The 27,757-nt window shown below is 43.3% G+C and overlaps 1 protein-coding gene across 6 annotated transcripts in view; it reads left to right on the plus strand.

Moving 5' to 3' along the window:
- The window catches only part of gab1 (GRB2-associated binding protein 1), a 52,612-nt gene that overhangs the window by 18,096 nt on the left and 6,759 nt on the right, over positions 1-27,757 (plus strand). For 5 of the 6 annotated variants that reach the window (XR_013077073.1, XM_076728253.1, XM_076728252.1 and 2 more), the window contains exons 3-8: positions 15,776-15,904; positions 16,473-16,638; positions 19,954-20,179; positions 21,606-22,291; positions 24,043-24,137; positions 25,294-25,594. Coding sequence is in view for 5 of the 6 variants with exons in the window: in XM_076728253.1 (XP_076584368.1) it covers positions 15,776-15,904; positions 16,473-16,638; positions 19,954-20,179; positions 21,606-22,291; positions 24,043-24,137; positions 25,294-25,594 (1,603 nt within the window). In the remaining variant the exon portion in view is untranslated. Of the gene's footprint in view, positions 1-11,590; positions 11,874-15,775; positions 15,905-16,472; positions 16,639-19,953; positions 20,180-21,605; positions 22,292-24,042; positions 24,138-25,293; positions 25,595-27,757 lie in introns of those variants that run through there. The other variant, XM_076728256.1, reaches the window with a different exon arrangement.

Here is a 27,757-nt window from a genome sequence, read left to right on the forward strand (position 1 = left end):
CTTGAAATGAATGATTACAGTGGAGTGTATGAATGACTATCCATCAGAAAAACATGTCTAGACAGTTTGCATTTTGCGTTTTATTTCATATTATATTATTTTCATTTGTTGTCTTTTAAATCCTGTAAAGATAAGTGAGAGCCGTGCCTGTGCAAAGAAACGGCCATCATGAGTGCTCCCCCCTCCAGTGATTGACTGACAGCAATAGACTCTGCAATACTGCATTTCAGTAAGAGGTCTTGAGGCCACCTGAAAGACAGAGCAAAGTTCATCCTCTAAGTGTCATTACTTTGTCTTTCCAAGCTCTATGTCTGCAGTCAGGTGTCCCTTTGTTTTACTGGTTAACAGCAAGCTCAGTGCTGGGTTTTTTTGCTGGTTATGTTTTATTGGTTATTGTGTTTAGCTCTTCTTTCAGGGGCGTCCAGAGCTCTCTGCCAGCTTGTCTACAGCTCTCACACAGCCATTTGAGTGCTACATAATTAACTCCACTCTGTTGCACTTACCGTGTTTACAAAAGTATAAATATTACAAAAGTAGACATTGATTCCAACAGTTTTTTCATTTATGCCTGCAGTTTTCCAAAAAATTATTATGTCAAGCATGAAGCACACAGAGTAGTTTCTTTCACATTTGGGCTGATGTAGCATATATTAAAAAATAACTATCACGGCCAAAACAGCCAAACATCACGGTAGACCTTTGCAGCGGTATCTCTGGCTTGGCGATTCTTTCTGATGAACACAACTGGCAGTGTGGAGGTGGGAAGCCAACGAGGGATCCAGACCAGACAGCACACTTGTCTTTAACTATAAAATAGGTGATTGCACCAGTTATTCTTGAGTAATTTTTGTATATATACATGCAGTAGGTTCCTTCGTATCATTACAGACCAAAGAGGATCAGTCTCTCATTCAGAAATTAACATCAAATAACCACTTCCTTCATCATGCTGTATAATATGAGCAAACCAGCAACTTTGCTTATTGAGTGTTCACAGTGCAGATGTGATTGTAGGTGCTAACAGCATGCCAGCCTACCATGTGTGGAAATCCCTGAAATGAGTTCTGTGTGTCCAAAGGAGAGACAGACTATCACTGTCAAGTTATACCCCTTTTGGAGGTCTGACTCCAGTCCCCGTTTTTTTGGACAACTTTTGAGATATTAGCTGTTGCAGCAAATGTTAATATAGAAAAAGTTCTAAAGTTAGCACCTGACCGACCCCCGAACACGACCACAGTGACAAAAGGAGGCAAAACAGGAAATCTTTTTGCCCAGAGTGTGTGTTGGGAACAGATGACCAGGAAGATAAAAAGCGCTAACAAAGTGGAAACTTCCACTAAGGGATGTTATTTTGCCTTGTGTGTGTTTTTTCTCTCCTTTTCTCTGTTTCACAGAGCCCCATGTTTCCTGGAAAACACAGTCAGAGGTAGTTGGTTCAGTTTTGATGAAAAAAAAAAAAAGAATACTGTGAGTGAACACTTTCCTACATCACACGTAACTGACGCTTCTGTGCTCCCTCAGTCATACATGATGCGAGGTTGTGTTAATGTTTAAACCTGCTCCTCTGTGAGTTAATGCTTTACCCCAAGAGCACGATTTAAGTCTCAACCTAACCTGTCTGAAAGCTCTGTTATGAGGCCAGGGGGTAGCTGGTTTTTTGGGGGGTGTGGCGAGCTGAGGTGGCAGATATCAAATGTGGTTGGTAGAAAATTGATTGCAAGAGCAACAGGACTGTCCACACTCGGCCTCAGTGCTGAACTACTGATCAGTCCTGCTTTTACTTCTCATCTGCATCATCTCCTCCACCTTCTCCCTCTCTCTCTGTCTTTCCCTCCCTCTGTCTGTGGATACTCTAATGAATGATATGGAACGATTACTTGACTGAGAGTTCCTGTCCCCGCCCTACGAGAAAGAGTTAGTGGAGCAAGGACAACAAAAGACATTGGAGTAAAAGCGGTGCCGAGGACCACGGCTGTATGGAATAGGTAAAAGGAGCCATAGAAATGGTTGATGAGAATGCCTCTCCAACAAAGCCTCAGAGAATATAAAGCTCACTGTTGAAAACTTCGGTAAGCGTCACTATTTCCTCTGTGGATAAGTTTATGTCAAAGTTTTGTGGGGAAAGCTGCAGTTTTAAGCTTAAACCTTGTTAAATGAGTCCAGAATGAGCTCCTGTGTATTAGACCTAATCTCAGCATGGTTGTGGTTTCTGATCTTAGCCAGAATATTTTGTTTTTGATGTAAAATAGTCTGAAAAGTCATGACATTGTCTTGTTATTAGGTCACCTGTGAAAGCCCAGAAATTAAGAACACCTGTTTGCTGTTCAGACAGTCTTTCATGAGAATGTTGGTTTTTGTGCACACTGTTTGCAAAGATAGCAGTATGACTACCAACGTCTGTGTTCTTTGGACAGTTACCGTATATTGTTAGGGCTGGGGTCAGATGGCGCCTGGCTGGGTGAGAATTTCACAGCTGCACATGAAAGAGGAGCGACTGTGGGATGGTAAATTGAGGGGGAGAGTGAGCGATTGTGTCGATGTTGAAGGGAAAACTGGCTTGTTTTGATCAGAGGTGCTCCTTACGGATCAATACGCTGTTGGTGAGCATGCATATAGGATGTACCTCACATGTCGACATTGCTGCTGAAAGATGGTGTTTAGAAAGTTGTTTTCACTTTCTGGCTTTGAGGCATTCTGTAATATCAGAGTGTTAACAGAACTCTGCATATTCTGGGCTATTTTTAACACAAAAAACAGGCACACGCTCACACACACTGTCTTTACAGTACACAGCAGATGTCCATTCGCCAGTTTATTTCTGGCAAAGTAGGAATGCACACAAGTGTTACTTCCATAGTATAAGCCCAGCTGCATAAAACAACTGCTGTGTTTTTTGTATTGATCTGCACTTTTTTTGTTGTGTTTTTGTCTTGTAGCCTGTACTGAGTCTGGTGCTGGCTCGCTTTGCTGCATCAGTGTCTGTGCCAGACCCCATTAACTTTCTGTCTGGTTGTGGAATAACGCAGTATTACCGTATAGAATTGTTTCATGTAATCGAATCTCGAGGAATGTTTTTGTTTGTGGTTCGCGACTGTCATATCTAAATGACAAGTTTGTTTTGTTTCAACAACCTTTTGCAGTATGAGATTTTAAGTACTTAAAGGTACCATATTGTGCATATTTTCAGGTTCATACTTTTATTTGGGTTGGTTACTGGAATAGGTTTACATGCTTTAAATGTTCAAAAATCACATTGCCTTCTCATACAGCACATTGCAGCAACACCTCTATTCTCCCTTTGACTGAAAAGCCCTGTTCTAGATCCTGTCTCTTTAAAGCCCCCTTCCAAAAATCACGCTCTGCTCTGATTGGTCAGATCCCACAGCTCTTAACCAGCACCGCCTGCCATTTCTCCAATCAGCTGTGTTTGTATTTTTACAGCCAGCAAAGTTTAGCAATATATCTGAGGTAAATATCACCACAACAACCATTTTAAACAAAAAAAACTTCAGAACGTGTTTGAGAAATCTGATCCACATTAGCCTCAGCTGCACCGCCCAGCAGCCCACTAATGGTAAAGCTTTTAATGGTCTGCGCAAGCTAGCAGCTGGGTGCTAATCAAAGTACGTTACCAAGCAAATTAATTCCTGCAGTTAAACCAATTCTTTCTCACACACGGCTCATCAGGTAAATGTACATACAGCACCAGTGGCTGCAATAGCCGAGTAATATGCTAACACCAAGTAAGTTCAACAGGCTAACCAGCGAAATAAACAGTAAAACAGCATAAAACTTAACTTACAGCTTCCACGTTTGAAGTCGGGTCACGGACAGTCAGTACTGATCCATCCTTGAGCTTGTACCGTTACCGGCTCTCATTTACAAAGCAGTTTGGGAGTAAAATACACACACACACACACACACACACACACACAGACACAGTTTTCTAGTGTTGTGGAGACATTTCCATTACATTTCCATCAAAAATTAATCCACTGGGTCTTGACATCCTCAGATGGTTGGACTAAATGACTTTTGTGTTGGTTGCTGGAGACAACAACAGAACAATTGGCGTGTTTTGCTCATACCTTTGACATCTTCCTGTTACCCGAGCCGGTGTTAGCAAGGAAATAACAAATGGCGACTGCGAAGTAAAGTCACTCAGTATTCAGTGGGCGGGACAGTCAGCCAGCTGGACGTGTAGTTGGAGGTGGTGCCAAGCCCTGTAGGACGTCAGACAGGAGGCAAACCTAGCTGACATGTTGAAGCACACATTTTCTGAAAGGTGGAGCAAGCAAAAACAAAAAAAGAGAGATTTGGGGGGTTTCTAGACACACTGGGACTCCATTGATGGAGTCCCAGTGTGTCTAGGCCACTCCAGACAAGTTTCACCTCCTACCAGCTCTTATCCACATCAAGATAATGCTGATAATTATTGCTGTACAAGTAAATGCATCACACATGAAACCATTTGAGTCCAATTTTTTCATGACTGAAATCTTCCAGCTGTGCTCGATTAGAAATTATTGCTGTTTGCAGTGCTGAGTTCTATGAGTGTTTGTGGTGATTCATCATTCATTCTTCCTGTGATAATCTCTCTTGTGATAAATTGTGCAAAACATAAACAGAACATATATGAATAAGAGCACAGTATATCAGGCCTGAGTGTGGTTGTGTGAGCTTTGTCATTTGCAGTACAGTAAAAATGGATGTGTAGTTTCGGAGGAATTCTGCATCTTGAGCTTTGGCTCTTCTGGAAGAATTGAGACTTGAGATTCTCACTGTTGCGTCTCTGACCTGTGTGGGAAGATGGGGCGCTTGCACACAAAGCAAGGATGTGATGTTTCAGTTTAACAAAGATTTGTTCTTGTTTTCTCTTGGAGAGGAGAGAAATGAAGAGGTTGACTCTCGCATGGGAGCAGCGCTATGCAGCGGACACGGATGATAATTGATAAGTTCAGAACCAGTTGGGAGTTACAGTTGTGGGCTGTGGGTGTTTCTGAGATGGACATGCAAGGGTTCAATAGGACACACACACACACACACACACACACACACACACACACACACACACACACACACACCTAAGCCAGTGTTGCTGTTACTTCAGTCTATTTGCCTGGGTGGTCCTATCTTTAGCTTGTTCTCACTCTGTTTCTCTTTGTTAATTTCCTCTGCTGTCTTTGGCCTCAATCCCATTATGGGTGCCAAGAAAATAGACTTTTAGATTTCCTACTAAATGGTTTATTTCGACAATCAATCAAGAGTTCTGTATAACCATACAGGACGGTGTACTTTTACAGTAGTTAGCTGCTGCCCGAAGTGTGTTCGACCCTTATTGGAGAATGAAATTTAAAGTTCAGATTTGTTGGACATTGGATCATCAAATCATGGCTGATTTACGTTGTTGATTTTATATAACTTCCCAGCTACGCCCGTCTAGTTGAGAGCTTAAGACCACTGTGTTTAGGGTTAAAAAGTAGTTAAAATTGCCTATATTTATGCAGCAAGGCACAGCCTGTAAAGCTCTCATGCTTGACTTAGCTTCCTTAGTGGTGGCCCATTGCTAGTGTTTGTGCTGAAGAGCGTGCACTTTGTCATTACAGAACATGACCAAAAAGCACATTGTTGTCTCCAGCATGTGGTTGATAAGTCGCTGAAATGTTAAAATAAGCACACCAAAGCTGCGTGTTAAGATCAAACACACAGCAGTGTAATGGGTGGACATCTGGGTTAGACCCTTCTTACATTTTGATGCACTCTGTAATGCTATCTTACCTCTTGACTTCAAAGACCTCCAGTCACTGACCAGCTCTTTGCAGCATTAGCAGGAGTGTCTGGGGTCAGTGGGCTGCCGAGGGAGAGCCTTTGTGAAGCAAGCATGTAGAGGAAGCTGTCCATGCTGTGGCATATCTGACCTTTTTTTATTGAGTGTGCAGCTGGGAAAACGAATCATAAAGTCTCCACAGGAAGCAGAAGAAGGCTCAGATCCAAGGAAGAGGATGGAGCGCTCAGATGCAACACTAGAAAGAGAAATACAATACATGTAATCTGTCTTGTTATGAGCTCTGCACAGACCTTAGTTTAGCAATAGAAATGAAGAAAGGAGCATTCACTGCTGTAATCTGGGCCTGCATCGCTTGAACCATTAGGAGAAGCCCTGCCGAGTGATGAGATGAGACAGATTTTAAAGCTCCCATGAAATTCTGTCTTTGTTTCCTTAATGTGATGTGTTTCCTCTTGAAACAGGATGTCGGTTAGGGAACAACACATTGAAAGATCGTTCTGAATCATTGTGGACAGTCCAGGTAATCACTTGATGTTTACAACAGGCTGGGCTCTGAGGATAGAGGAGGCCATACGGTGTGTTGTAAAGTTTGTGATTTTCATTATTGGGTTATTTGACATGACTTGACAAACTTCATTTTCACCTCTCAGTAAGCTGGACGTGTGTCAGACAGGGTCACACCATCTCTGTGGTTTGTTATAAAACTGGAAAAATAAGTATTCATTGGACAATAGTTGACAGTAATGATGACCAAAATTATAAAAAGAAGAGCCAGATTGTAACAGAAATGGAATGACCTTGTTGTAAAAGCGATTGTTCAACTGTTATTTGTTGGGGTGTGCTCCCATTTTCTTCATTTTGAAGAAACACACCCTCTAAGTCCCCCCTAGTCCCACCCCCTCCGATTTACCAGTGGCAGTTAAGAGGGCCTGGGACAACCTGATTACATAAAACAGGAAGTCAGAGGAGGGAGAGGTCACAAACTACAGACCCTCACACACACACTGCAGCACATGATAAAGTCAGAAGGCGCAAACAACAACAACAGCAGCAGGACAACACTTGTTTACTCACTTTCAGTGATAGAAATACAATGAAAACAGCTCCTGTGGATTTACAGCTTGTAAGGTAGGCTCACAGTTTTTCACTCAGGCTCTGAAAATATTCGTTGATAATCTTCAAACATTTGTGGGACTGTTAAATAGTTTCTTTTTTTAATCATGTTGAGCTTTGTGGTGCAGTGATGATGGTTAGTGTTTTGGCTAGAAGGTTGGCCATGCAAGATAACTGGAAAACCCCTCAAATCACATGCATGTGTGTGTCTCTGTGTGCAACTTTTTCACACATGCAGGTGTATGGGGAAAAATGTGTGGTTGCAGTAGTAATGATGCCATAGCACTCATTGCTGCAGGATCATGGCAGAATGCTCATTAGTTCACCAGAGCTTGGATCCAGTTACAGTTTCTTTACCTTACAAAAAGCAGACCACTGTATCTTTACAAGCCAGTGCTACCAGGATACTCATGTTCCCCTCAGCTGCATGCCAGATGCTCATCTTCATTGGAGTTTGTGAGGTCTAAAGTAATATTGCCCTTCCCGCTTGCTATTGATGGTCATGTCAGCTGGAGCAGTTCGTTGAGTTTATCTAACAAGCCTCCATCATGCGTGAATGTTTTAGTAAGAGTGTTTACCTTGAGGTCAGAAACAGGTGGTAAAATTGGCTGACGATTAACCACTGTCCAGGATGCTGGACCTCAGGCATGCACATGCTTCATGGAAGTCCACTCTCCTTCCAGCAGGCGGAGGGCTGGTGACGTTGGCTCAACAGCCTCACTTAGCCAGAGGCCATGCACTCTTACTTGTACGTTAACTGCCCTCTCTGGTGCTCAGGGATGTAAAAATAGCTGTTTAGCAAGAATCCCAGTCATGTCTCGCTAACAAAGACTGATTTATACAAGTTGCGGTCCTAAGCATAGAGGCTCTTTTGTCCCTCCCCTCCTTCTCCTTCTGCAGACCTCGTCACCAAGGCCTTGAGCGCCAAAACCTCTGACGCTCTTGACACTCCTCTCTTAGAACAGCCTTTGTTCAGCACAGTCCTACGGTCCCGATAGTGAGGCTTAGGGAAGCGCTGTGGTCTACAAGATTGCGTATTTGTTTACTGCATTTGTGTCAGATTGCAGTGTCACGGAAATATTTTGGAGTTTTGTCGCTTTTCTGCGTCAGCAAAAGCTGTTATTTAATATTCTGGTATTTCCTCAAGTAATTGATAATGTCACATGAAGTGTCTGAAATCCATTCTGTGATTTTTGTTCCCCTCATGTCCAAACATGACTGCCAGCATTTGGAAAGATGGCGTGCATTTGTTTCAAGGCCTTGATTGCTGTGGAAACTGTGTTTTGCTCAAAAAAAAAAAAAAGTCATGTCAATCGTGATTTCAAACAAAAAAAACTGCAGCGTGACCTTTCACTGACTCATCCTTACGCATCAAACATTTCCAGGTCCTTTCAGAAAGAACCATTTGTTTTGGGTACATGACATTTTAAAATGTTTACAGCTGAAGCCATTTTAGCCTTTGGGACTGAAGCTATTGCAACAAGTCAGACAAAATCAAGATGTAATGAATCTCATGTATGTATTTCCACATGAATGGTGAGTAAGATTTCAGCACCTGAGGCTCATTCATGCTCAGAGCATCCTCACTTCTTCTAATGAGACTGCCCTGATGAGTACAGAGATAAGTACTGGCACACTGGTTACTCTTCTATGTTTCATTTCCTGCTTGAGAGAGAGAGATAGACTGTGTGTGTGCAGCCAATGCAAGAGAGATTTTTTTTATATATCAACTGGCTATAAAAGGTGGTCTGTTTCCTCTGTGCCCATAAAATGCAGTCTGGTGGTGATTTCTGGAAGATTAAACAATAGCAAGTACTAATCTGTACTATTATCACCAAAATCTTGACCTCCTCTCCCTCATCTTCACCCTGTGCTCATGGTTTGCCCTGTCCCTCACCCACCCTCTGTCTCTTGCACTGTGTTTTTCTGAGGAACAAACAGAGAAGCTGTCCCTAGTCAGGATGAGTCAGTGCAGCTGGGGTGCAGGTCATTTACCCGCAGCCCACTCAGACGGGACAGATGGCCCAGCCACTCTCACGCTTTCCAAATACTGAGCTAAGCTAATGCTAATGCTGATTCGGTAAACTGGAGTGGAGCTCAGCTACCGCTATCAAAACATGGATCTACTTGATGCAGAAGATGAAAAATGCACCAGCAAAAAGGTGGAACATATTATCAGTCCGATCACTTCTGTAGTTATATCCACCAAGGTGTCAAACAAATGCACAATGATGAGACTTTCCTCTTGCTCATGAGATTTTCTTCTTCTTGACAACATTGCACCAGCTCTCACAGACTGCCCTCTAATGTCTCCTTCAGTATTTTTTTGTCTTCTTTCTTTAATTGGCTGTGACATCCTCAGAGTATGTCAGAGTTTTAGCTCTGTATCACAGTATATAAAATCTTTAGTCATTTAACTGCACAGCAGTATTGGCAGGTCTGTTGCTATGTGTCAAATATTGGAAATAGCTGGTCGTGTATCAAATGTGAACATACACATGCACACGCACCCACACACAGCAGATACTGGCCCTTTAAAAGAAGCATGGCACCCTAAGTGTCTGTGTGTACTTCACTTAGCCATGCTTGTCTGGTTGTCTGTATACTTTCGAGGACTAAAGCTGCACAACTTCACTGCTGTTAAGTGCTTATAGGTTGAGTGTTAATGGGTTGAGTGTTCCTCAGTGTCCTCTTATGGTCAAAAACAGGAGTTTTCCTGATTAGAAGTGTGCTTGAATGTTGTCTGTGCAAATGTTTGGATAATGTGTACATGTAGTACATGTGCCACATAATGTGCAGCCTGTGAAGTCATAGGTTATCTAGGGTTGAGTGTTAAGTTGGTTATGTGAAAAATGAAACCTTTGCTGTTTTGCAGTGAGAGTCAGAGTCATTCTGAGAGTACAACCCTCAAGATAAAGTGTTGGCAATCTATTTAGCATCCGTTTAACCGCCTTCCAATTGTCTTTGGTCCATTGCTTTTAATGTGCAAAGCCGGCACATGTTGTGCCTGTATTACACCAACTGGCATACATGAGCATGATGAAACACAAAATACACCAGCAGTCAAAAGAAACAGCACACCTGTCCATGCCCTGAAGAGACAGCCATGTGTAATGTCCCAACTGCTGCTACTGCAAAAAAATAGAGACCCACAGGCCCGGCTCAGTACAAGTTACCATTAGAGATATGGAGGATGAGTTAAAGTATGCAGTTTAATAGTCTGTGATGACAGCGCATTCGCATTAGCAATTAGTGCACTCAAAGGCTTTTTAGGCTGCATTAAGCTATCTAAACCATGAAGCACAATTAGCCTTTTAAGTGCAATAAAACTGGAGTTGGAGCTTGAGTGGTGTTGGCAGGATGGTTCACCAGCAACTAGATTCACATTTTTAGACTAATAAATCAGATCAAACTCTTGTAACAGGAGACTGATTTGGCCACACGCTTATTTTTAGCTGTTGCAGGCTTAAACGTAGAGCTCATTTCCACTGCCTGTTTGTTCTCTATCTTACTGCATTTGGGAGTCTTGCCATGTTTTTAATCAACACACAGTGGTGCCATATTGTCTCATTCATTTCTCTGCTAATAGTATGGATTTTGGCATCCCTTGGTACCAGGTCTGATATGTGAATGCAGCAGCTCATTTTATTCTTTATAAATGACAACAGGGATAACTTTCGGGCTAATGCCTCTATTGATGCCAATCAGTGTCTTAAAGGAATACTCTGACACTTATTCTCACTTACATATTCACTATACTTCTCTCCTGAGAGTTAGACAGGAGATGTCATCCTTTCTCATTCCTTCACGAGACATTTTGAAGGTGCTTATTTTCTGTATTCATACCATGTCGGAATAAGTGATGGAACAGCTGATTTGGCCTTACACGTTTTTTCCTCATTTCCATAAATCTGCAGTCATTTTGGAATAAACCTGTCGTCTGAGACAGTTGGTGTGTCCCTGTTTAACTCCCCCGTGTTCCTGTCCTCTGGGCCCTCTGGACTGTTTTCATTGTTTTTTTTTTTTTATTTATGATCATCTCTTGCAAGAGCTGCAATGGGCCAAACTGCGATTCTGACCATCATTTTGACAGAAATTAGCTCAGACTCTGCAGTGTGTAGTTATGTGTTAATAGTGGCTGACTGACATACAGTATGTAAGCTTAAGCTTAAGCGATAACAAGACTGTCCACAAAGACATCTCTGCTGGATTATTTGCATTAGATTGTACTGTGGCTCATAATGTTGTGTCCACCTCCTTTAGATGCAGAGGTTGGTGCTGGATGATGCAGCAAAGCTCTCTTCCCTATCTTCTCCTTTCTACCCACATCACACTTCTTTTTTTTGCATATTCTCTCCCTCATTGCACACTTTTCCTCCTTCTCTCCACCACCTTTGCCATGCTCCAGTGATGGTGGTCAGGAGGCCTCTGACGGCAGCGTGACTCCACTCTGTTGGCATCTCCTCCTCCAGCCCTCCCACCCTCCCTCCCTTCCCCTGTCATCGTCTTAGTCAGACCCTCAATGCCCTCTCTGTCTGGCCCCCATAGGCTGCAGGACCTGGGTGGGCGAACAGAGGGTGTCTTCCTCTGTCTCACCCTATCAGAAGACACTGGGACGCTTGGAAAAAAGGGGGAGGGGGATAGAGAGGGGGCTGGCAGGGACAGCTGCCATGCTCCCCATCCCAGTCCAGTATCGTCCCATGCTGTCCCATTCCCAACCCTGGGGCAGTGAACACTAGACTCCTACGAGCTGATGTGGGCTCTGTGATTGTGGAGTGAGCTGAATGGTTCAGAATCCTGTGTTGCTGTATTAAGGAAGACAAGAATGGATGTGTATGTGTCCTGCAGCCGTTAAGTACTGCAGTCAGTTGGGATTTAGCCACTCATTCAACACTGGATACGATGGAATATGCAAAACAAAAAGCAGGACCAGATGATGCCTCATCATGTTCTTTGTGAGGCCTGACAGGAGGTATGTAATGATGGACAAATGCTCAGTATTTGGCAAAAGTCATGTGGTCATGGCGTTCCAGTGTGTTTTTGGCATTGGGTTCAAAGTTCTGTGGCATGGTTTGGGTTCTGTCATGTTGATATTCAGTGTGTTTACACACACTGAAAGTGATGTGCACAATTTTTATGTGATTCATCAAATGATCCTGCTGACACCCTGCTGTTTTTGTTTGTGGATAAATCCAACAGTTTTGATGCAGCTGATGTGTTTCTTTCAGCCCATTCATTCTCAGCAATGCTGGGTCCTGTGAGGCCATTTAAACCAGTAACCTAGTTTATTTCATTTAGTCAGGAGAAACCACGTTAACGTGTTTCATTTTCTGCTGGACAAACCGTTAATTTTTTAAATCAGTCAGTTAATTCATTAATTTTTTTTGGCCCTCTAAACAGGTTTCCAGCAGTCTGGAACAAGAGCCCACATGCATGACAGATTTCTCACAGTGAGGAATTAAAGGCATGACTGATAGCTAACAGTACATCCTCCCATCCAATAGAAGTAAAGTCCAACTACAAATGAAAGCAATGCTAAAAACGGACTGTAAGTCAGTTTCCACAGCTGAACTGTAGAATTTTAGTTTGCACATCAGGAAGAAAGTCCATGTTGTCTCTCTGCGCCTGTTCTCCCATTGTGCTGTCAGTCCAAATGCTCTCACAAAAAAGAAAAAGAACACTTCAGGCTGCAGCGCTAATACACTTTAATCTGCCCACATTGGTTCAAAAATATGGTGGGTGGTAGAGGAGAAATCTGATTACTGACCAGCTGCACGTAAATGTGGATTTTACAGTAACTGGGTTATTGCAATGCATGTAAATGTGCTCTCTGACTTCCTGCCTTAACCTGATTTCTCCCACTTTCCTGATGTGTGCATACAAACATTGTGAGCACTGAATGCATGTCAGTGAAACACACCACTTGCATCAGGTGGGACTGGCTCTCTGTGCAGGTAGCTGTGTTTTCTGTCCATCGGGGACATTGAGACCTGTGCTGTGCTGCTTTTGTGTTGGTATCATTGTTCTCATGCACGCCTGGTGCTGAACGTGTGGTACAAATCAGTGGTATGAAGCAGTGCGAGCGTGTGTAATTGTGCATGAAGAAAGCTGTGTGAAAGTCCACAGATGGAGGAGAGATGCTCAAGCTACCACGCAGCTTGTCATCCTAGAGCTACTACTGTTTGGAACCATGCTAATGTGGCGGAGCAGAAACTGGATGCAGATTCGCTTCAGGGCTCTGAATCACAAACCGCTGCTTTTAACCCCGTTAACACATCAGTGTGGGATGGAAGTGTCTGACCGTAAACATTTCTATCATTGAAATTATTTTTGTATTGCAACTTTTTCCCAAATAGTTTGAGATGTGAGGTGGGAACAGATATTGATGCGTCTCCTTTTCTGATTTGATTATTGATTATTTCTTTGATGCACTGATTTAGACTCATTACATCATTTGTTGTATTTTCTGCCATATTTATCTTTTATAGTACCTTCTATGATAGTTGCTTCTTCTTTGGATAAAATAGGATTCATATACATGATTGCATTTTTGTGAAATATTGTTTCTATGGCAGCCTTTTTCATGAAGGTGCATCTCTATGATATCAGCATTGTTGATTTTAAATTGTGCAGAACGTGCTGATCGCAGCCACCTGTGTGATGCTTGTGTTGCTCTGATATTCACTCCACAAAGTCCCATGAAGAGCTGAGATTCAGATCAAGTCTTTGATTCAACACCTGTCAAGGTTTTTTTCCATGCTTCTTTCTATCTCTTAGCTGTAGTTGACCTGCTGTTTTCTCATGAATTTTAAAAGGATCTCCTACTCCATGAGCGTTAAGCAGTTTAGTTAAACAGGCCTCGCTTGTGTCTGTCTTCAGCATGTACAACTTCCCCAGTTGTCAACAGTCTCACCCTGGGCGGGCCTGGCCTCGCTGTAACCCAAGCTCTCGGTCCTTCTGTTCCCCACAGGGTAACTTGACCCAAGATTGCTTTGTCATGTGCCAGAGAGAGGTTCCCTCTCCACACCCACCATCTTTGTCCAACCAACACAACACAGACACATCGGGGTTGTTTTTGCACACTTGCTTTAGCTTTTCTGCTTAGATTTGGTGTTTAAGTGAGCCTGGCTCAAAGGATGTAGGTTTAATAGGGTTAAGCCTTATTTGGACTCTGTGGGTGTGTTTGTGATTATATAACACAGTCCTTTTGAACTGCAGTGTGTGAAGCATGTGCTGCGTGTGTGAGTGCAGTATGTCAGTGTGGGATGTGAGTAGTGTTTTCTTTTTGCACGTAACAGCGTGTGCTGCTTAACGTTTTGGTGTTTTTGTCCGTGCGATCCCTGTATATTCATGTGCTCGCCCTTTAAAAGCCAGGGGCTTCGCAGGTCCGCTCGTTTCTTCATTCTGTTTGCGGAGGGAAAGGTCTGATGCTCTTCATGCTGTCTCAGTCCGGAGCCTGGCCCACTAACAAAGGACACCCTGTAGCTGGGAAAACAGCTAAGGGATGAAAAAACCCCCGATCCCACAGCATTATTAATACGGTCCGAATCTTACCCCAAAACAACAACAGCAAAGCTTCAGCTTGCATTCCTCACACGATGCTTCCTGATCCGTCTGATCTCAGTGCTGCTTGTTTGCCTACCGGCTCGAGTCTATCAACTCACATTTCAAACAGCACTGGCAAACTTTCTGCTGTTCAGTTGATCATCTGATTTTTTTTTTTTTTTTCTTTTTTAAGCACTAAACTGTTGGGTTAGTGAAACTCGTACGAAGTGTTCGTACATACTTGCCCCAGCTTTAAGCAATAAAAGGAAGTAAGTCATTTTTGGATAAACTCCTGATGATAAAATCCAGCAATTGCTCAGACAAGTCTTGCGAGTATTTTGTGAAGAGCTTATTCTGAGCTCCAAAACAAAAACGTTCAGCCTGACTTCCATGACTCAGCAAAATCAAGAGTTCACGACCTTCTTGAGTCTGCATTTAAATCAATCTCTGCTGGATACGTCCTATAAATAAAAACTATACACACCGTGAAGTGGAAAACACAGTCCAGAAACAGTACAGTGTCAGTCTAGTGGCAAAGCTGTTATGCCTCTGGCTTCATATTTATTTTTAAGGCCAGAAGAAGCTTTTCACACTCGCTGATCTTTATCTTTTAAACAACAACTCATGATGAGACTGCTCTGAATGAGATGTAAACAAGCTCTGGAGCTGTATGCTTGTTTTTTTCTGTTAATAAATCGGCTCTGTACTCTGACACAGGGGGATTTTTATCATGTTTCTTCAGCACGGCCTCAACAATCTATTAACTGATGGATTAAGTTATCCCATATAGGATTCTAGGCAAGCGGTCTGTCATTGTCTCATTATCTCATTCATGGACATGATGTGCTGTAGGATAAGTACTTTATTGCTAAACTGTCCTTTATTTATGTACGCCGAGTGAAGTCATAAATCTCATCCACTCACATCTCTTTTTCGCTGTCTGCTTCGCTTGAATTTGAACTCTTTGTTCTGCCTTTTTCTCACAGACAACACGTCCCATTTGAAAGAAAAGACATAATTGCCTGTTTCTCTTTATAGATTTGGTTATTCGCCCCAATCAGGGTGCTAGACCAAACTATGTGGCTTTTGTTCTGGTTATCCCAGACACATATTTCTGGTTGCGGGCCTCTTCCCTCTGGCTCTGAGGATTCTTCAGCAAGGGCAGTGCAGCTGGTGGAGAGTGCATGCAGAGACACAAGCTATGCTAGGACACACTGGCTAAACTGGAAAAATAAAGCATTTGGCCGGCCTGTGGCCGGTCGGGAATGGAGCAGTCATTGTTAGAACACACATATAACCTTTGGCCTCATTTCTGTGCTCACCCTGCAGGCATGGAAGAAGCGGTGGTTTGTTCTTCGCAGTGGCCGTCTGACAGGCGACCCAGACGTGTTGGAGTACTACAAGAATGACCATGCCAAGAAGCCCATCCGCGTGATCGATCTCAACTTGTGTGAGCAGGTATGGTTCCACATTACCACCAACCTGCACACTTCCATGTTTCTGCATGTACGATTAAATCTTCAACAAGTCATCGCTGTTTTTGCCCCACGTGTAATCATGTTTTTATGTTTGGGCCCTTTCCATCGCCATATCATAACATATAAGACACAAACTGAAGCCGCTCTTTTCCTCAAAAACAGTCAGACTTTTAAGAACCTAACAGGTTGTGCTTTGTCTCATTCATTTTGGAGGAAGGCTGTGGCTTATATGTGTAACTTGAGCGTAATCATCCCTGACAAAGAGCACAAACTGGTGCTAACACATGCTTTGGTGCCCGACTAGAGCTGCAACTAATGATTGTTTTCATTTTAATTGATCATTTGGTCAATACTGTGTTAGAAAATGCTTGTCACAATTTTCTAAACCAGCGGTTGTAGCTGGTGTTCAAATCATATAATGCAAAGAAATGGAATAAATTTTCACAATTTAGAGGCTGAAACTGGGGAATGTTTTGCAGTTTTGCTTGAAAAATGACCTAAATAATGAATCGCCATATTAAAGTGAGGCACGTTTGTTGCCCCTTCAGGTGGACGCTGGGCTGACGTTCAACAAGAAGGACTTGGAGCACAGCTTCATATTCGACATCAAGACCATTGACCGTGTCTTCTACCTGGTGGCAGACACCGAAGAAGAGATGAATAAGTGGGTTCGCTGCATCTGTGACATCTGTGGTTTTAACCCCACTGATGACGGTAAGGATTTGGTGCTTGATAGCTCGATACACGTCAGTGCTGCTGGCCATCAGTGTTACTTTGAATTACTTTGTGGTTTATCAAAGGATATTTCTTTGCAGAACATGGTGTAACAGTGATGAACAGCATTTCTGTGTGTGTGTGTGTGTGTGTGTGTGTGTGTGTGTGTGTGTGTGTGTGCGCGTGCGTGCGTGCGTGCGTGTGTGTGTGTGTGTATGTGTGTGGTTGTCCTTAATCTGGTCTCTGTGGCTGCAGTCTGTCATTACATTGCCGAAAACACAAAGCTACATTATGACCAGTAATATCATTTTGTTATTGATTAATTTGTTGTTAAAAATGTTGACTTATCAGTAACATCAGCTGAACACAACAAAGACATTAAGTTTTTCTCACAATGTCTCTGCCTGATATGCTTTTACAGGTAGAAATACCTTGAAAGTTACCAGCACTGTGTATTCTTAAGAAATACTAACTTAATTCACAAACTATTAAAAAAATCTATATTATTGACACTTTTCGTAGAGTCGATCTTCCCGTGCACCTACAGTGTATGCAGTAGAGGAAAAGCTGGATTCCTGTGCAGCAGCTTTAAATCAGCGTATACTTCGTCACCATATTGCCAGAATTGAACATGACAGTATTAGCTCACAGGCTAATTACTCTACATTTGATTGGTCTCTCGTTTGATGCCACCGCTGTGCCTCTCAGATATCTGCTTCTTTCTCTGTCAGGGTGAACCTGCTGTATGTGCCAGAAGGCCTCTATTCAGCATAGTTCTCAGTCGAGGTCTAATGATCCATGTGTTGATCCATGTGTTGTGTTGAGGCTCACGTTACCCTTGTTCCCAGTGCTGGATAATCAAAGCATTGTGCGCCTGTCGGTCTCACTGCCCCTCTTTGGTTCATTCTCTCTTATCTGGTTCTCATTCTCTCTCGTTTGCATATTTTTGTTTCCTTCTCTGTCCTTGAGCCTAATTTCAAGCTTAGCTATTTACACCTCGATCTCGGCCTTGTGTACTCTCTCTCCATCCTCAACTAAGTGTGTAAACGCTTCAGTGTGATGAGACTTGGCGTAAAAGTTGCACTATTTTCCTGTCTGGCATATCACGCCACTTAGATTCTCTTAGAGCAATGTACTTTTCAAATCTGGCAACTGAGTCACTGATTATGCTGCTCCAAGGTCGTGCTCTCCACAGCATTGTGAGCTTTACCTCCTCTTCTGTTACATAGCTAGTGTTGCAGGGCAGCACTGATAACAGCATTCATGGCGCCTCTTCAACAGAATTATTGGAACTTGCTGTTAAAACCCCGATGTGCAAACAAACAGTAAACCCATTCAAGGAGAAACTGGGTCTAAAGACAAATCTCCTTGCAGATAGCCTTCCTTACAGTTCTTATTACAAAAGAATGTCCCTGACTCTCCATTTTGCACTCGCTTGCACTTCTCTGTGTGTGAGACCCAACTCCCACTCTTCTGTTGTGTGTGGCCATGCTAGAGTGCTTCACGGCTGGGCAGATACCAGCGGAGGGAACTTTAGGAGGGCCGGGGAACGAAGGCTCTGAGAGACGGTGTAGGAGGTATAGATGAGTATGAGCAGATGGGATTTTCCCTTTTCCTGTATGAATCAGCAGTAAAGCTTCAACAAACAAATGGGAAAAAGAGAAGAAGATAGCAGAGGAGGAGATCAGAGCAAACAATGCTCTGCAAAGATAGAAATTTACTTGTAAAGAAGAGAAAAAGGGACCTTGTGTGAGATAAAACCGTGTCAGTTATAGAAGAGAGTGGGAGGAGAACTGTGAAAAAGGAGAAAAAAGTGGAAAGACGTGGAATGAAAATAGAGATATATTTGACCATGTTGGCTCTCAGTGGACAATCACCTCGAGCAGAAGGATTTGAAAAGGACTCTGATATTTGAAAACGCAGTGTGACAACGCGGAGACCTTGAGGAAATGCTGTCTGAGATGGAGTGTGTGGGACTCTGAGGGCACCGTATTCACACTCTTTACAAACAAATGAACTTCTCAAGTGAGTTTCACGGTGAAGCAAGAAAATACTAATTCACCATGATGTGTTTTGTGTAAATTTGCAGCAGTGACTGCAGTGTGTTTTAACTTGATATGAACTGAAGGTGCTGCTGTTGTTCGGGGGGGTCTCGTCGCTCATATATCACACGTATATCATCCACTTAAGCTCGGCAGGGTAGGAAGAGAGGCTCGAGGTTCTGCAGCTCGATGGATCTCTGTAGAACTGGTTGAGTTGAATAATCCCTTTCACGGCGCGGGTTGGATTCCACGTCATCTGGACGGATGCTGCAAGTTATCCCGATTCTCGTCCCCCTTTCCTCTTGTCCAGAGTGAGCCGACACACATCAGCCGCTCAGGTCCTGACATTATAGAGATGTAAAGTTGATGTGTCATTCAAAATGCTGCTGGTGACTATAGACTGGAAATGTGTTGCTAGGAAACAGCTTGGCCTATGTTTACCCTGCCGGGGTTGACGTTGGCAAATACGGCTGACTGTTTACTTTCTACCTAATACTGTATCATCAGACCGCAACTTCATCTGCACCGTCTCAGTGGGCTTCATGGGTCCACAGTACAGCTACAGTTCATGACTTCCTCGGATGACTCTGGCTTCAGGAGGAGCCATAGGTTAACAAAAAGCTGCAACCAAAGTAGTCGAAATATAACATTGTGCTTATAATAGAGGCAATAAAAATGTAGTAGATTCAGTGTAAGAAGTCGTAAACAGAAATAGGCCCAGTACAATGAGTCCAATACATCCAGTGGATTTAAGGAAATACATCCAGAGGAAAGAGTCCAGCTGAAGTGAATAAAGGCAGTGAAGCCTGATGCTTTACTTACGGTGAACGTCCGCTGGCGATAATCTCCTGTGGGCTCTGTGTTGCTCTCATTAATTACCATAAAGCCACTGCACAGTGTGTAAACCTGATCAGTCGTTCACAGAAATCTGCTGAGCGAAGTCTGACAGATCTTTAAGGCATCTCGCCTTTTTTAGCGGTTTAGTCACCAGATTTCAAAACACTAACTCATTCATTTTATGGCTTCTGTTGTGTGAAAGGTTTAAGGTTTTATTTACTAAAAGTCTATTAATTTCTTCTATTGTTGGTGGAGGTGTTCATTAACTCAGCAGCAGTCACCCACCTCCTCTATCATCAGCTGTGGAAAACCCTGTATCATATTTGACCTTTTAGCGCTCTGAGGTGCACACACACACGCTGTGATATACTAAAGGAGATAACACACCTCAGCTGTCTTGAGAGGAGTTCACCTCAGTGTCTTTTCTCTCCTCCAGAGGCAGCAAAAGCTGCTCACCAGTCAGCCATCGGAGGCCTGGTGGTGGACACCCCACCACACCCAGCACTGGGTAATATTGTCGGTCCCGCAGTGGTGCTGTCCAATGTGCCCCCTCCATACCAGCCGGTCAGTGTGCGACACCTGGACTCGCAGTCCAGTTCAGAGGAGCCCCAGGATTACCTGTGGCTGGTCAACTGTGAGAGCAAAAAGCCTGAACCCAACAGGTGAGTTTGATTTTGTGTGTGTGTGAGGCTCCATCTTCACTGTGACACAAGCTTCCCTCTGCACATTTTTCCAGACCATTTATTTTGTTTTATTTTTTATACATTTCATCTGTACTGCCACTCTCCTCTTTTTCCTCTGCTGTGTGGTGTGTAGCTCAGTGCAGCTTCACTCTCCATTGGAGGGGGACCGGGAGTATTTGCTCTTGGAGGAGTGTGAGAGCAAGACTCTTCCTCCCCAGACTAGTCTGTGAGTGGCCAGCCATCCTGCTGGAACGGCCTGCTTGTGTGGAGTGCTACACATGTATTTACAAAAAAAAAAAAAGCAAAAAACAAAAAAGATTTACATGGCTTGTGTTGATGATTATCATGGCTGGATTTGAGGTGTTGTAGATCAGAACAGAGTTAGATTTTATCTAACACTACTAATTTTATCATTGCCTGAATATTTAGAAATGACCCAACATCTACTAAGCACTTCAGTCCTTCAGTTGACCCAAAGACCTCATTTACACTTGGTATTAACGTGCAATCTATATCCAGACAAGTTATCCAGATAAGGAATAACGTACGTTAAATCAAGCCGTGAATGCGTCCTGATTGGAGCGTGGTCCGATCTGCCTGACCACAGCTGGAGGTAGTCTGGCTTGCGCTGTGTTTGGAGGTATATGTGAACGCAGTCCGTCCAACATGCTAGCATCCGTGGCTCAAATTTAAAGAGTGAGCAAGCAGGAAGGCTGAAATAGACGCGTCTAATGACTGATTATGTGTCTTTTCTGTGTCATGAAAGCACCAAAAATGTGAACTGAACTGTGAAAAATCACAGCAATATTTGTGGAAAATTAATGATACACAGGAACAAATAACTGTACTGCACTCATCTGTGCAGCTGATCTTCTGTTCACAATAATTTATCTATTCACAGAGCAGCCTAGAGCCAGAATTCACAAGAGGGGACAAATAGCAAAGAATTTGTTGGCAGTTCTTCACAGAGTTGAAAAGTTTCCCCAAAACTTCCCCCAGAAGTTCATAATGGAGTCTGGGGCAGATGTTCCGCCACTTCAGATTCCTCACAGGCAGGTTTTTGCTCAGGAGGACAGAGATCAATCTCAATGAGGATAACGAAACTGCACGAAGAATACCAGCCGTTGACGGGAAGGCGGGATCAGATCGTTTATTATGCAGCTAATGTTTCTGCATACCGATCCCACTTTAAAACCAAGTATAAGTGGGGTAAAAAAGAGATGCTTCCATGGTAAGAGGTGCCGAAGAGGAGTGATAAGAGAGGGTGTTTGTAGTGTTAGGTTACTAACTATGGCTGCAGAGAGTGCTGTGAATTTCTTAGCTTCTCTAAATCAGTTGTAGGTATTTCATCCTCTGGTGTGTGTGTGTGTGTGTGTGTGTGTGTGTGTGTGTATTGTCTTCTCAGAGCCCATGCTGAGTGTTCCAAGTCTACCTCTTCAGAGACGGACCTGAATGACAACCTCCCCTCTCACCGCACGCCCACATCCTCCACCTCCTCAGCTAAACACACCTCACACAACGGCTTCTTCCCACAGCACCCGGCCCCTGCCTCCGCCTCATCCATCTATGACTCGCCTCCATCACGCGGTGCCTCGCTCTCAACTGACAGCGGCCTTTACCACCTCCCCCGCAGCTACTCCCAGGACACTGTGCTGCTCCCTAAGTCAGCCTCCTCCCCTTCGGCCCACCCGGACAGCGGGGACGGCTCTGAGCTGTACGTCTTCAACACGCCGTCGCGGAAGCCCTCAATGGAGACGCAGATGCGCAACCTTTCCATCAGTTATGATATCCCACCTACACCTGGCGCAAACTGTACCTACCAGGTTCCCCGCACGTTGTCGTCGTCGACAGGGGTAGGAGGCTCAGAGGGCGGGGGAGATGTAGTGCCCCCTCCCCGACCGCCCAAGCCTTTGCTCGGTTCCAGCTCAGGACCCCCCCCACCCCCCGCTGAGCGCTCACCTACGGACACCTATTATGTGCCCCGCTCGGCGTCAGAGACAGACGGAAACTACTGTGTGCCTACTAGTGCCGGGAATAAAGCTTTACGCAGCAACACGATCGGCACTGTGGACTGTTCACGCCTCCGCAAAGGTTTGTGCCGCCGCAGAGAGTTTGGCTTTTTTCTTTTGGAGTTGTTGTTTTCAGAATTTATGATCTGAAAATATGTCAATCTACAGATAGTGTTTAACAGGACACACACACATTTACAAAGCTGCTTTCCTCCACATCATTTTGACCTTTATGTGCAGTGATACTTTCATCAACCAGACAACTGGCCCTAAAAAGCTTTGGCCCGGCTTTCATGTGGTTTTCTACTTTCTTTTGATGGATGTTAAGAGACATCACCGGAGTTCTTGGCATGTTTTCTTCCAGCCGCAATCCCTATTTTCACCTTTACTCTTCTTTTCTGTTCACAATCTGTTCAAATTGTCAAAAGCTCACCAGACCTGAACACGGAGCAGACAGTTTTCTGCAGATGTCTTCGGAGCCATTAAGGGTCTTGACGATGCTTTGTGCAGCGATTTTAACATTTAAAAGCTATAAGATAAGAGACACATTAAAGATCATCGTCATATGTCCTCACTGGTGGACAAATACGCCTTCTGCTCCATCACTGAGCCCACAGATATCTTTGGCTTGTTGTCAGCAGAGCCTTCTTTGTTGCACATGCCTGTACTCCTGTACTCCACTATACTCCATATGTCACTACCCTTGGGAGCGTTGCTTCTCTAAATCTAACAACACCAGACACGCAGCACATGTGCTGTTCAAAATACTGTGTTATCTGTTAAAATAGAGGTTACAAGTTTATATAACATAACAGCAGTTTGTGTCCACCATCATCACTTCCAGTGTGTCAGACAGAGCAGAGCCCGAGAAGGTCTTCTGAAGAGACAGGAGATGCATTTCATAGTAACGGATGAGTAAAAATAAAGTTTATCTAAGAATTGAAGGAGAAGTGTTACCTTTATAGCTTCGATGTTAAATTGATGCACAGCTGCCTTTGTAGAAAAGCTTAAAATAGAACACAACTTTCTGTCAAGAAGAGAAACTTGTGGAGCAAGGACGGAGGCAACATAATATATTCTTCCACTTACTCCTCCCTCTTGTGGTGACAAATGTCATTACAGACGTATTAGTAGTAAGATAATTTTTTACAAAAGAGAGTCTCAACTCACAAATAGTGAATACCTGAAGTTCATCAGGTGGTGTGTTGGGAGAACCCACATTGAGCGGAGTTGAGTCTGAATGTTCTTCCCAGCAGGTGTTGTGTGTTTTATCTCTGCTTTGCACAATGTATCATCTCACCCATTCGTAACTGTTCCTTGTTTATTCTGGGGCAGTTCAGTATGTGAAAGTAAAGACGTTTCTCATTGTAATTATTGCCCGTCATGGTCTTCCCCCACTTAGTCTTCCTCAGCTGACACTCATTTGCCTTGCAAGCTTTTTTTCCCGAGCACTGCTGTGGTTCTTCTGGCTGTAAGTGAAATGCATTAGCGGCTGCATCAGGGCCTAATGAGAATGCAAAAAAACAATAATAATGTGCTACACAGTAGAGCTCTTACATGCTGCTGAACTCTATCCCACCGAACAAATGAAAACACATTCAGCTTTCTAATTAGGCCTCTGTTGTGTGTATCATTAAGATTATACTGCAGCAGAAATGGACTTCAAATTTAGCATATGGCTCTGATATGGGATGTGTAGGCTAATAGTATGTGCTCTTGTTCTACATTGATTGATAAAATCATTTAATGCTAAATAACTAATCCCATAAAGTTGTAGTATATACATATATTGCAGTGATGTACATATTTGGCAATTGTATTTGTTTCTTGCAGATTTTGGATCCCAGGACTGCTATGACATTCCTAGATCATTCCCCTCGGACAAAAGCTGCTCATTTGAGTTCAATGAAAACTTCAACAGCTACTTTGTAAGTGTTGTTCCAAGGTTCACAGCTTTAGAAGCTCATGATTCTGCAGAACCCAGTGTTCTACAGTCATTGTGCTTCCAGGTTGTGGCTGACTAAAGGGATGTTTTTGTGTCATGACTGGATATTTTTAAAATGTTGATTGTTTACGGTGTTAGAAGAGATTTCTGCATCGGCTTAGGAAAGGCATTTTTTCTGCTTACAATAACTTAATACTTTTCTAAGCTGTTCCAGTAACACCCAGGACTGACAGCACATTCCTATTCCGCCCCATGACACAGTGGCATCATGCAGTACAGATCGAAAATCCTAGGGCGGAAGGGAAAGTCATCTACATATATTATAGTGTTCTGTTTTTATTTATTGCTGCCCAGTGGGATACTGCTCTGCTATAAAAGTGAGCCCATACAAAAACTTTTTCAACTTTTCTTTTTTGGGGCGGAAACAAACAGAAGGGAAGCGCCTCATTTCATTCAACAGACAGTATTGGGCCGACAATCACCTGCTGCTTTTAGCATTTTTGCACAAGCTCAATATTGTGTGTATGTGAAATGCACGGTCAAAGCAGTGTGTACAGTCTGGGTGGTAGGGAGCAGCCACATGAAATGATTAAATTATTAATTGGTTACTGCTGGTCCCCGGGCCGCTGCAGCACTGTTAGAACAGAAGATATCAGTAACAGTAGAAAAGACAGACTGTAGCAGTGGTGATTTATACAAACACGGCCATTGAATTATACATGGTAATTGTTGACTACTCTTGTCATGTTTGTAATATTTGTTGATTATTTCTGCTTCTGCTGTTAGCTTGATTCAGATTAGCTCTAATCATTCCCTCCAGCAGTTTTGCTTCAGGCTTGATCTGCAGGCCTGTTGCTGCTGCTGCTCACTTTCTTGGTGTAATGTATGCTGGCTAGCATCAGAAACCACCTACCTGTTTGTTTCAGTATTGGTAGTTTGTTGGAGTTCATCCTAGAGTAATAAGCTGCTGCTACAGCCAATGTTTTGTCTGCTAATGGAATGTTAGCCACCAGCTATTTTGTAAAGACAGTGTTGAAAATCATTTCTGTTCCCCTGTGACCTGAGTGTACAGGCAGCCTCATACCAGCTATGTCTGTCCTTTTGTTTGTGAACATGTATGCATGCCTTGTCACCCTCAGAAAAACAAAGGAATGATGCCGGTGGGCAGCCAGTCCACAGAAGAGGTAGACCAGAACTATGTACCCATGAGTGCCAACTCCCCGTCACACCATCACTCCGGCAGTTTGCCTGAGCCGATGCACGAAGCGAACTATGTGCCCATGACCCCGAGCACCATGGAGTTCTCATCCCTGGGAAAGCAGGTCCCCCCGCCCGCCCACATGGGCTTCCGCTCCAGTCCCAAGACCCCTCCTCGCAGGCCAATGCCCAGTGACTGCCAGCCCCCGCCTGTGGACCGAAATCTCAAACCTGATCGCAAAGGTGAGGGGGCAGTGAGTGTGCATGCACGTGTGGCTGTGACGTGTTTCGTACATGTTCTGTAGGTTTGTCAAGGTCTTGCTGCATAGTCGATGTGTGCTGAAGTTTATTGTTGTACTAAACGCCTTCAGTATGCTCGGTATTCACTAATGCAACAACTGACCATGCTTTGTGTCACACTCGGCTGCTGTTCTCACTGTGCTGGCTCATGGTCATCGAACCGTGTGAAAACGATCCAACCGTCCTCAAAGCCGTGTCTTTCTTCATACTTTAATTGCCCTTATTAATGTGGAAAAATGTTTATTCCCATTTTGTCTGCTTGGTTTGTCTGGTATCTTAGATACTGCCATCTTCCTCTGCGTCTGCCCTTGACCAGCTTATTTCACCTCTTGATGAATTAGTTTAGTGCCTGCTACATCCTCTTACACCAACACAGTAAGCTCCTTGTCAAAAGCACTTTTGTCCCGAGCTCAAGAGGCCCTGTAGACCGTTTTGGAGGGGGCTGGTCCCTGTGCCATGGAGTGACCGAAGCCCGGAGTGGTCACCTCCATCCCCTTTGTTCCCTTCATCTGAATGGAGCTCTTTGATGAAAGACCTAATAGCAAGGGGAATTACAATCTGGGCAGATTGAAAGGCTGAAAAGTGGGCAAAGAGAGAAAGAGAACTGAAGGGCATCAGGGAGACAGGGAGTCATCACGTAGGCAAACCAAACCAGAGGCCAGCCAGTTATTGTTGCTGAAGGAAACAGGACATGTTAGGGAGTGTTACATTTCCCAGCGGGGAATCCTTCCATGCGCAAGTTGTCTTTTTTTGTGACCTCTAAGCCAGTCATGACCAAATTTGGCATCCTCCATCTCTGGACTACCAGGACTTAAAGTTATAAAAAGATTATTATTAGTCCAAATCATCTAGCTGCTGTACTACAAGCCAACCAGTTTCAAGGCATTACTCAGATTTCACAAGAGAAAAGCCAGGACTGGAAATGTCCAACGCTCATGAACCTGGATGCACATTAACAAACAGCATTTCCACATTGTCTTCCAAACTTATAATATGAAATTGATTGTTTTGGCACAGGGGGCACATCAGTAGAGTCCTCATAACTCTTAAACATATAAACACCAGTTACTGGATAAAATAATCAGTTTTCAGCATCTCATACTGTATTTGCCCAATTCTCCGCATTTAAAAAATTCAGCCCTTAAAAACGGATTTATGGGCACAGAATATTTAGGCCTGTAGCTTGAGATCCATTGAGTGTAGAATAAAGTTTCCCTTCTATAATTTCCTAAAAAGAATGGCAATAAAAACCCACTCTTTGTTTTTTTTCTATCTATTGTTTTCTCTCTGTTGTTCATATATTGACCAGCATTGACCTTGTTTTCTCTTGTGTCTAGAACAGCCATTTTTTGGATAGTGTTGAAACATCTGCAGACCCTCTTGATTTGTCTTCCTCTTCTGATGGGTTTAATTGATCTAAAATACTTTGTAATTGGTTAATTGAAAGCTGCTGTCCAAATATAGGCTGTTATTATTGTTGTTATATTAGCATTAGTTGAGGTCTTACCCTCAATCCCGCTGCTCCCAGTACAAAATTTACTGTGCTGGTCATCTTTTCTACTGTACTTTGTATTAGAAATAGCACATAGACGAGCTAAAGCACAGAGAATTCAAAATATGGACAAAGATCATTACTATGATAATCAGACTGACGCTGAAGAAAATCAAATAATACTGAATAACGTCACTTATGAGAAGCACCGACACGACAGGCTTATTTTCAGACTCGATGTTTCAAGTGGAGAGTGTGGGTAAAGGCTTTCCTTAGTGAAGTGGAATATCACATGCTCCTTTGTTTTTGTTTTTTTTTTCATTGGGTATAAATCATTTTTTTTATTTACCATGAGCCATGCAACCTTCTTCCCTTCTGTGGACTAATCAGCTCACTAGCAGCCATGTTCATCTCATGTGCACCTCTTTCTCTGCTTTGACTGTCTGGACATCTGTAGTCAAGGCCAGCACATGACTTTTTACTTCATTAACATCTGAAATGAATTCTTACTCTGAGATGGTGGCACATGTAGGATTTTGCTCTTGTTGTGATCAGTGTGTTAATGTAAAGGGAGCTGCAGTTTGTATGTGCCCGTCTCAACGTGACATGATTCC

This window comes from Chaetodon auriga, chromosome 4 (assembly GCF_051107435.1).
Source record: "Chaetodon auriga isolate fChaAug3 chromosome 4, fChaAug3.hap1, whole genome shotgun sequence".
Classification (NCBI taxonomy): Eukaryota; Metazoa; Chordata; class Actinopteri; order Chaetodontiformes; family Chaetodontidae; genus Chaetodon; species Chaetodon auriga.